General features: G+C 36.3%; 1 protein-coding gene across 3 annotated transcripts in view; it reads right to left on the bottom strand.

The window, feature by feature from the left end:
• Positions 1 to 3,362: 3,362 nt before the first annotated feature.
• Positions 3,363 to 10,881, bottom strand: part of LOC107677916 (cordon-bleu protein-like 1) — a 68,829-nt gene continuing 61,310 nt past the window's right edge. For 2 of the 3 annotated variants that reach the window (XM_016472984.1, XM_016472985.1), the window contains 5 exons: positions 9,655 to 9,898; positions 8,494 to 8,570; positions 6,829 to 8,165; positions 4,128 to 4,268; positions 3,363 to 3,567 (listed from right to left, as the gene is read on the bottom strand). In XM_016472984.1, the coding sequence (XP_016328470.1) occupies positions 3,493 to 3,567; positions 4,128 to 4,268; positions 6,829 to 8,165; positions 8,494 to 8,570; positions 9,655 to 9,898 (1,874 nt within the window). In that variant the 3' untranslated portion in view covers positions 3,363 to 3,492. The remainder of the gene's footprint in view (positions 3,568 to 4,127; positions 4,269 to 6,828; positions 8,166 to 8,493; positions 8,571 to 9,654; positions 9,899 to 10,881) is intronic. The other variant, XM_016472983.1, reaches the window with a different exon arrangement.

The raw sequence follows: 10,881 nt of genomic DNA, 5'->3' as shown, positions 1-10,881 counted from the left end.
CCGAGCCTAACGACCGCACTTCAGTGTCGCATTAGAAGGCGTTGTGGTCGTACGGCCACGTGATGTGTTATACGGCTCTGGCGCTCCCGGTCTCTCCACCATCGCTGCCGGTAACCGACTGCAAGCGCGACGCTCCTGAGAGGAGAAACACACACACACACACGCGCGCGGAGCCGGGATGCGATATGATGTGCGAGACTGAAGAGAGAGAGAGAGAGAGAGAGATGAAGGAAATGCAAGAAAAAAGCCAGAAGAAAAGAAAAAATGAACAAGCAGCTAAAAGAATGAGACAAAGGTGGAGAAGATGCAAGAAAGAGATGATAATGGGGGGAAAAAAAACAAAGAAAAAAAGATTAAGAAAATGCATGAAAATTTCAGAAGAAGCAGGAAAAGAAGATTAAAAAGAGTTAATAATGATGAAGAAACTGCAAGAAAATTCAAGACTGAGAAAATGCAAGAAATTAAAATACAAAGAAAACAAAAATAAAGGAAATACTAGAAAATAAAAACGAAATTGCAAGATGGAGAAAATGCAAGAAAATGCAAGAAAAAAAAATGAAATAAAGATGAGAAATGTAAGAAATTGCAAGACAGAAACGAAAAGGCAAAAATGGGGGAAAGATGAAAAAAAGCTGAAAAATTAACATGCCGCTATAAGAATTAAATAAAGAAAACATTAAATTAAATGAAATAAAAAAGATGAAAAGTGCAAGAAAGAAATGAACAAGCAGCTAAAAGAATTGAATAAAGATGAAGAAAAAGAAAAGCATATGAGAAATGGAAGAAAAGACAAGAGATGAAAATGCAAGAAAAGAAAATGAGCATGACTGAAAAAAATATGCAGAAAAAAAATTTAAGATGAAAATAAGAAAAATAAATAAGGGTTTGGTCTGACGTGCAAGTCTGAAAAAAAGAAAGAAATATTAAGAAAACTGAATTTTAAAAAAAATCAGAAAAAGTACTAAGATCAAATTAAAATAAAGAAAATGGGAGAAGAAATTGCAAGAAAATAAAAGATTTATGATAGGGTACAACACGGCTCCTATGGAGCAGAAGTATGGAGGATGAAGAAATTGCAAGAAAATAAAAGATTTATGATAGGGTACAACACAGCTCCTATGGAGCAGAAGTATGGAGGATGAAACCTGCAAAAACAATAAATAAATAAATATACAAATAAATAAATAAATGTGTTGTTTTCTTGTAAAAGATGAAAAGTGCAAGAAAGAAATGAACAAGCAGCTAAAAGAATTGAATAAAGATGAAGAAAAAGAAAAGCATATGAGAAATGGAAGAAAAGACAAGAGATGAAAATGCAAGAAAAGAAAATGAGCATGACTGAAAAAAATATGCAGAAAAAAAATTTAAAATGAAAATAAGAAAAATAAATAAGGGTTTGGTCTGACGTGCAAGTCTGAAAAAAAGAAAGAAATATTAAGAAAACTGAATTTTAAAAAAAATCAGAAAAAGTACTAAGATCAAATTAAAATAAAGAAAATGGGAGAAGAAATTGCAAGAAAATAAAAGATTTATGATAGGGTACAACACGGCTCCTATGGAGCAGAAGTATGGAGGATGAAACCTGCAAAAACAATAAATAAATAAATATACAAATAAATAAATAAATGTGTTGTTTTCTTGTTTAAATACATAAATAATTAAACATGTGATTAAAGTAGGCAAATAAATAAAATAAATTGAAATCAATTTTAGACAGTTTTTTCCCATTAGTTATCAGAACAGAAAATACAGGCGAAATACAGGTTTATTAAGCAAATAACGGTTCAGTATTGCAATTAAGAGCTATGTAAGCATTAATATTTTACATTGGCCACTTAAAATCTTTTATGATTTAGCTCTCTCATGATTATAACTACAAAACTAACCCTATGAAAAAGTGTAAGATAATAATCAGTCCCCTTGACTGATGAAGTTAATACGCATGCGCAGGCAAACGCTCAAGCGCCTACTCTTGCATAATTGACACCCTCTCATTAGCATGTTGCGCAGAGGGGAAAAAATGTGGAACTACATTCAGAAATAAATGAGTGATCAAAGGAATATAGTTAGGATGAGTTTAGCATTTCCTTAAACATTTTCCATTTGCCCACCAATTTATTTTATTTATTTGCCTACTTTAATCACGTTTAATTATTTATGTATTTAAACAAGAATACTTGTATTTATGCACACATTTATTTATTTGTGTATTTATTTATTGTTTTTGCAGGTTTCGTCCTCCATACAGAAGGGCCCCAGCCTTTACATTTATATTTATTTTTTTGTGTATGTATTTATTTCCTTTGACATTTCACAAAGATTGTTGCTACGTTATTAATTTTCTTCAGAAAATGCATTCTGATCTTCTCACACTTTTTGGGATCAGAAAAAAAAAAAATTATGTAGATTGATTTTAGCCATTGTATCTACTGATGGAAAAGACCATTTTTGTTTCTCCATTCAGCTGCATTAAACCTTTATTTATGAAAAACTGACAAGATCCTCCACTGAACCGAGCAAGAGAGATCAAACAAACATCAGTGAAGAACCTCATTCTTCCAGGAATGTCTCTGTGTCCTGTAACAGCTGGATGACGCACAAATAAATAAGGTGACAGAGTCAAGCCAGTGTCAGATTGCAGTAACTGTTCATTGAATGTAAATACAACTTCTGTGTAGTGTTCACAACACGCTTGAACTGAAACATATTGCACTTTGACATCCTCACAGAAAACTGATTTTGAATCAGGCCCACATGACAAAAAATAATACAATCAGAGGATGCAAACTTTAAAAGTCTTTAATAGAGAAAAGAGAGGAGTTGAGTTCATATAATACAGCAGTTTTCTCCTCAAAATGAATGAAAAGCCCAGTGTTTTCTGTCTTAACTACAGCTTCGATTAATCATTTGTTGTTGTGGGCTCCAGAAACCTTCTCAATGTCATAACGTATTATTATTTTAACATATTATAACTGCAGCCCATAATTAACGGCGATACACTGTGTACTAATGTTTGGCAAGGGAATAAGGGATGGGTTTGCGTGACTGAAGAAGTTTCAGTACCATTTTTCATTGGCTAACAATTATATAAATCAAATCTAAGCCTCATAATTTAAAGAGGAAAAAAGGCCTTGGAATAGATCATTTTCTTTCACATCTGCATATTTACAAATTTCATAGTGTAATTTATGTCACAAAACAACCTGAAAATATTCATTTTAAAGGATGATAACATTAATAGGATCTCTGTTACAATTATTAAGAGGTCAAACAAGTGTAACCAATATTAAGGGACAAAAACAAACTCTGAACTACCAGGAATTGTCCAAATGTAGAATAAATTAAAAGAAATCCACAGTCTTTTGATTTGTGAGAAACCTAAAAATCACGATGTTCTAAAAATAAAAATAAACTGGAGACGGGCAATTTTCTCATGACCTGCGGAATGTTTAAGAATGAGTGAGGCTGGAATTCCGTCAATGAAGGTACATTTCATTCTTCCACTGAATGAAAGCCTTCAGATATTCCCTTCAATGTGGCAGATGGCGCTACAGATGCTTCAGACCCCTGTGCAGAGAAAAGTACACTTTAGAGACTTTATTAAATTATTCATTGCAGATTGTCAGTTATTAATGCTGTGTTAAGGCACACAAAGGACCTTTAAAATAAAGGTTACTGTTTTATCAGGGTTTGCAAGTGCTTCCATCACGTTTTTATGCGCATTAGTATAAGTATTACATCAGAAACCTGTGATGGAAACCGCAAATGTTGAAAAAAGAAAATCCCTTAATTCCCAAATTTTTTTTACACATACTTGAGATGGTTTTTGACTTGTGTGAAAAAGAGTTAATGCGAATAATGGGAGATGGAAATGCATTTGCAGAATAAATTCTGATGCAGCGAACATGAAGCCCACGTGACTAATCAGCTTTTTCCACTTCCCTTGATTTATTAACTGATGGTTACTAGGTTACCAATACCACCGTCATCCACTCGAACAACTTGATGGAAATGCACTTAATTCGCATTTGGTTTTATTTTTTTCTTATTTTGCAAACTTTGAAAAGATTCACGTTTGGATGGAATCCCAGCTAGTGATGGTTAGATCTAGAGTTAGATTCACTCACTGGTGACGGCTGAGTATTTCCAATCTTACATGTTCCCATGCCTCCGTCTCGGGCGGAGCTCGGCGCTGGGTCGCCGTGGCCTGCTGTTTGTGATGGGGCCTCTCCGGATCTCTCGGTGCGTCCTTCTCCATTGTCTGTCACCTGTGGTCCACAGGGGGGAAGAAAACACACAATACAAACTCTCTCATTGAGGGCTGAGGATGATGCACACTATGAAAAAAGACACTGCTGCTTCTGCGTCACGCACATAAATCACATGAAGAAGACACAGATAGATGTTTCACTGTACCCCCACTGACACTGTGACACTGACACAAACATCAGAAAAACTACACTCACTCACACATAGACACATGCATGGCATGTGTGTAAAATACTGCATTAGTGTAAACAGATACAAATTTAGTTTAAAAATGTTAAGGCCGAGGGAAATATAGCAGAATATATTATATTATATGTTATTGTTATTATTTAAATTAACAATACCAAGTGATTTAATACAGAAAAAAAATTTTTTTCTGTATTTTACTTTAATAAATTAAAACCGTTTTAAGTTTTAAAATACACATGCAAAGAAACAAAAATATAAAACATAAATAAAAATAATAAATGTTTAAAACTTTTTTTATTTTTTATTTTAAGACTTCAAAAGTTTGGGGTCATCTTATGTCAAACACAGTAAAACAGTAATATTGTGAAATATTATTACAATTTCAAATAAATGTTTTCAATTTTAATATATTTTAAAATTTTATTTATTCCTGTGATCAAAGCTGAATTTTCAGCATCATTACTCCAGTCTTCAGTGTCACATGATCCTTCAGAAATCATTCTAATATGCTGATTTGCTGCTCGAGAAACATTTCTGATTATTATCATCAATGCTGAAAACAGTTATCCTACCTAATATTTTTATAGAAACCATAATACATTTTTTCAGGATTCTTTGATGAATAGAAAGTTTGAAATAAAAAATATATATATTTTGTAATATGATAAATGTCTTTGACGTCACTTTATGCATCCTTGCTGAATAAAAATATTAATTTTGTAAAAAAAAAAAATTCTAAAAATAAATATATGTAAATAATCAAGGCATGTCCTCCACACAGATATTTTCATATCATATTCATTTATATGCACCAATATAATGACACATTGTCATAAACACCAATATTTACATACACCATCAGTCAAAAGTTTACACACACTTGACTGAATCTTCTCATAAATGTTTCCCATGATCTTAAAAAATAATTTAAACCCATCAGCAAACAAAAGCTTCTACTCAGGACTGTTTTGACGGCGATGAGGGCCAAACATACATTGTATACGCTGACGGCACACAACAGCGCCCTGCATCTCTAAACACGCTCACAGCGCGACACAACAACAAAGACGAGTAGACAGGTCAATCCAGGACATAGATTAATGAGCCATGTGCGTCAATATGTTGAGTACACACGCTGCCATTACAATGAGTGTCATCCAACTCCCAATATTAATTGACCAGCGCCGGTGTATTTCACAATATAATATTTTCTTACACAACAACTGTAGTACAATGAGGCTAAGGTGAGTCAAGCACTGCTACAGCAGCACCCAAAAGACCTCGCAGGTCCAGACTGCACCCGCACAGTATTCTGACCTTCTCATTGCATGCCATGTCAGTATTTTTTTGTCAGACACAAGCCATGGTCATATTGTGCCTCAAACTCAAAAGAAATTATATATTGTATTTTGCTTCAAGAAAAATAATTCTATTTGATGACAATTAAAAGGCTTTGCATCGTGACATTTTTAAACACATTTCCCCTGCAATTGTGGGGGAACATTAATAAAAAAAATATATATATTTTTAAATAAAAAAAAAAACATTATTGTCGTTTTTGTTGTACTCAAATGCTTGGAAGTCACAGTCACTTGACTCATCATAAACACATTAATCATTTCATTTTTTCCAAAACATTTTACAAACTGAAGTTCAGTATCAACTAAAAGCAAATATGTCAAGATGGGGCCTCATTTTTAATTTACAGGTTTGTTATGGTGGCATTTTTGGTGGTGCATTCCAGCGATATGATTGGTTATTGCATCAACATAGTGAAAAGCATGTGTTCTTGCATAAAAAAAAAACGAAACAAAGGAACAGAATAAAGGTTTGACACATTTGTAAAGCTATGTTTACTTATCTTCACTCAAAAATGCAGTTCATGCCACAAGATGCTGAAAAAAACAGCAAAACAAATGCAACCGCCTAAGACGTCTATCTGATGCATGTTTAAATAGACCAATAATTTAAGAAATGATTCTGCTCTGTATTCCAGTAATGAGAATCAACTGTGAATTATAACCGAAAATAATAAGAATTGCAAAATGTAAAATATTTAAATGCATTATTTGGGTGAAAAAAAATTAATTCTCAAGAAAAAAGTCATTTTGCAATGCAACAAGTGGTTAAAAATATTCTTTATTTTGCTAAAATAACTTTGTGTGTGTGTGTATATATATATATATATATATATATATACACACATATATAAATTTTGGTGTGAAAAATATGACCATTTTGAGAATAATCACCCAAAAAAAACAAACTGTAGTTGTGACCTGGACATGTTTTCATGAGATTTGGCACATGTTTTCATAAAATTAGGCTGATTAATAAAAAGGTACGATATTTTTACCAGGTTGTACTCACAGTGCTGGCCGATGGCTCTTGGGACTCTGTAATGGATCTCTGTTTTGTGGGGAGATGAGTGCATGGTAACTGTCTCAGAGGAGGATGGGAAAGAGACTGTTTCACAGCAGAAGACACGGCCTGAGCGAAGCGCGAGGACATTGAGGGCAAGTACGGTTTGGGTGCGGCGAAGCTTCTCAACTTCTCTAGACTCAGCGAAGGCGTGGGGTTAGTGGGAAGACTCTTCTGACTGGACAGTACAGACGACGGTGGAAATTTGGGAGCTTTGGGTAGAGATACATCTACCTCTGCAGTTTGAGGTGCATCACTCGCTCTTGCATTCTCCTCATCTTCCCATTGCACCGGTGGCGGTGGAGGAGGGAAGTTTTCCAGTGCAGTAAACACATCTGATTGCGGGCTGCTTGCGGTTTCTTTTGGCTGGGCTGCAGGACTGCTACAACAACTGCTGCTGCTGCTATTACTGCCAAAACTCGCTCGACGAACAGCCGCGGAGGCGACGTAATCCCCAGGTGTTCGTTTGTGCTGCGGCAGGCGGAAAGAAGCTGGTTTGGGTCTTGTTGCCGGAGGAACTTTCTTGTTTTTGATGTTGGATTCGGTTCCTTCTACAGGGGATGAAACAGTAGCTGGAGGTGAAGTACAAAGACTAGTTTGCTCAAATACGTTCTGATGGCCGTTAACAGCAACTGTACCATTGGAAACGGTCTTTGTTTCAGGCTTGTAGTCTACATTGGGCTCCAAAGTCAACTCTACTTCAAAGAAACGCAACTTTTCGAGAGACTTCTGAGGCACGATGGTGTAGGTGGTCATGCCTACTTTGGGAATGTATTCACGGGTGAGCTCATTGGATGGCTTGGGTTTGGGTTCGGCATCTACAATATACTGTACGGTATTTGTTTTAGAGGTTGGTGTAGACGTCATATCCTGGGTTGCTTGGATCGCAGACGAATGTGGTTCAGGAACACGCAGCTCTTCTGTGGAAGTGGCCATGTCTCTTTTTAGTTCCGTTGAGGACGCAGATGGAGCTGTGGAGGATTCAGTGCACGAGCTTGATGTCTCAGAGGGTTTCTGGGGTTCTGTCTGCATTTGCGTCTCGGTGTGAGCGAAGCGGACCGTACTGGGGACAATTTTCGGTGTTTGGTCTTCACGGCTGGGCTCCGTGTTGGAATCAAAGCCCTGCGTTTGCAAGTCCGTGTGCAACGTCTGGATGCCGCATTCGGAGGTTTGAAGCTTGTTGCACAAAGATGCAGGCTTCTCTGCGGTGCTCACAGAAACCTCCTCCAGAACAGGGCAACCTTCAGAAGGCTTAATCGCCTCTTCTGTCTTTTCCACCGGGGGCTCTAGAGAAAGAGAAAATAAAGTCATGCATCGAAGCCTTTCATTTTGTCACTAGAGTTTTACTGTAAAATATAACCCATTGCACATCAAACAACGCTTCCTTATGGTGTCATAACTGACTTTTTATAAGGATCATGTCATGAGGAATCAAACTTTCCTGTTTGATCTTATGAGATTAAAGAGCTCAATGTACTACTGTAAGTTTCAGAACTCAACCAGAGCATTTATTAAAACTAAGCTGCAAAAATGACTCATATGTATGAATAACAACTGCATAAAGTAGTGTAACTTTTGAGTAAAGACCTGAGGTGCTGAAGGATCGAAGCTTACCTATCTCTTCTGATGGGATTTGAGAGCTTGCAGCCTGGTCCGACTTAATCTCTCCATTCACTGTGGCTTCTGCTACACTGTCAAGGGTAAAAACCATGCAACGGTTAAAAACTACATAGAAAAATGCATTTAATAAAATACAATAAAAAACATTTACATACATTTATAAAAATGAACCTAAATCTCCCCGATCCTTCAATGAGAGAATCTCAGGCCTTTCTAGGTGGCTTAGGCTGGTTACTAGGCAAGTTTATAGGTGTTGCTTTAGTGTTAAGACTGGTTGCAATGTGTTGCCAAGGTGTTTTGGCTGGTTGCTAGTCATTGCCAGGCTGTTTTGGCTGGTTTCTAGGTGTTGTTAGGCTGGTGTTGCTTGGTTGTTCTGACTGGTTGCATATGTTGCTAAGGTGTTCTGGCTCGTTGCTAGGTGTTGCAAGGGTGTTTCGGCTGGTTGCTATGCAAGAAACAGGATGTTTTTGCTGGTTTGTAGGTGTTGCTAGGTTGTTCTAACTGTTTGCTATGTGATGCCAAGATGTGTTGCAGTTTTATGCAGTGTTATTGAAGTATTATTTACATACTAGTATAATTTTTATGAATATTTTTAATTAGCTTTTATTTTTAGACTTTCATTTTACTAAGTTTGTTTTTTATGAGCGTTTTTTATTCACTTTTTATACATTTACATTTACATTTAGTTCTGACGGATCTTTTGATTTGCACCATTTCCTCTCTGCTGCCCTGAAATATATCTGCTTTTATATTTCTATTTAGCTTTAATTTATTACATTTATTTGTTTCACTTTTTTTTTATTTTTTTTATTTTAGTACTTCATCTTAAACTTATTGTATTTCAGTTACAAGGCAACATTTCTAATATTGTAATATTTTTTTATTTAAATTTTTTTAAGTTTCATCATATATTTATATTTTATTTTATATCAGATTTATTTCAATTAACAAAAAATATATATATATTTTTGTTTTTGTTTTAACAATAGCCATATTAAGGTTTTCTGACAGGTTTCTAAGCATTGCTAGAATGTTCTAAATTGTTGCTAGGAGTTGTTAGGGTAGTTGCAATTATTTTTCAAGATTTTCAATGTGCCCTCAGATTTTTTTGGACCCGCCCACCCACTGTATATAATTGAACACTACTGTACATACTCAGCATCTGGGGACAGGTCACATGATGGATTGTCTCTGGCCATCCTGCTTTCCAGAATCTCCGAATCCTGAGAGGGAGTTGCTGTCCCAGCTCGGCCCGAGTCCAGAGAGATGTCAGCGGACAGGTTGAGGCTGCTGTCATCCTCCTCCTCCTCCTCCACAGCAGCCACCTGACCTTCTGCGCTCACAGTCATCTCTTCCTGTTCCCTGATCTCCTCCAGAGGAGATGCCAACACCGGTTCTACAGTGTAAAATCACGACAAATGCAGAAAGTCAAATGCTTAAATATTACAAAGTGCAGCTCAGTCCTTTGAGCACTTCACTGTATCCCTAAGCAACACTAATGCAGGGGTTTCCACTTTAAACTGAAGTGATGCCCATTCTCAGCTGATAGAGAGAGAGAGATCTGGCATATGCAGCATTAATATGGATTCTCTGCACCTCAGACAGAGTGAGTGCCGTTAATTAAGACGTCTCGCTTCTCTCGCCTGATTCAGCTCTTCAATCGCCCTCTCTGGAGACCAGCGAGATGAAGAAACATCCAGAGAGCGGTCTCTGTGATCTCTCTCAGACATTAAGATTCAAAGCCCTTCTGTAGCCGCTCTTTCTATCTCTGCTCCACTCTGAGCCCTTATTTATGTGCTTTTTGGCTCTTTATTTATTTACTTTCTCAGTCTCTATCAGTGAAGTTATTAGGCCTTATCAGCCAATCAGTGTTGACTCGATCCTGCATTAGGAAAAGCCTTGTGACATTCAAAACACAATGCAACTCAGCAAAAGTTGCAAAAGCATTCATGAAATACACTTGTAAGAAACAAAAGTGAGTGAATGATCCCTGCTGGGTCTCAGGAGGCCGTCTTTGTATATGAACAAAAAGAAAAGTCTGCCTGCAGATTTCGGCTCCTGATTAGACAGCACTTAACACTGCTCATCTTGCTTTTTACTTCACAGAAACCCCACCTCTTAAGAAAACAATGTATTTTTATGAGTGCTTTCAGAGAGAGATAAAGCATATAAGAGTTACAGAGAGATGTTTTTTCTTAATGCATTTACTCCACAGATGCATAATGCAGGTGAGCTGTATAGAGCAAAATGTGCAATGCTTCATTGATTGCAGCAGGACCGGTTTTGTTGCATCGCTCGCTTCCAGCACAGGCGTGGTCTAAAGTGAAATTTGATTAAAAGATTTCATTTGTTTTCTACAGAATTTCATTGTTAAGATGAAGA

Source organism: Sinocyclocheilus anshuiensis, unplaced genomic scaffold (genome assembly GCF_001515605.1).
Source record: "Sinocyclocheilus anshuiensis isolate Anshui unplaced genomic scaffold, SAMN03320099.WGS_v1.1 scaffold164, whole genome shotgun sequence".
Taxonomy (NCBI): Eukaryota; Metazoa; Chordata; class Actinopteri; order Cypriniformes; family Cyprinidae; genus Sinocyclocheilus; species Sinocyclocheilus anshuiensis.
The sequence above is the reverse complement of the archived record's forward strand: the minus strand, read 5'-3'. Positions and strand labels throughout refer to the sequence as shown.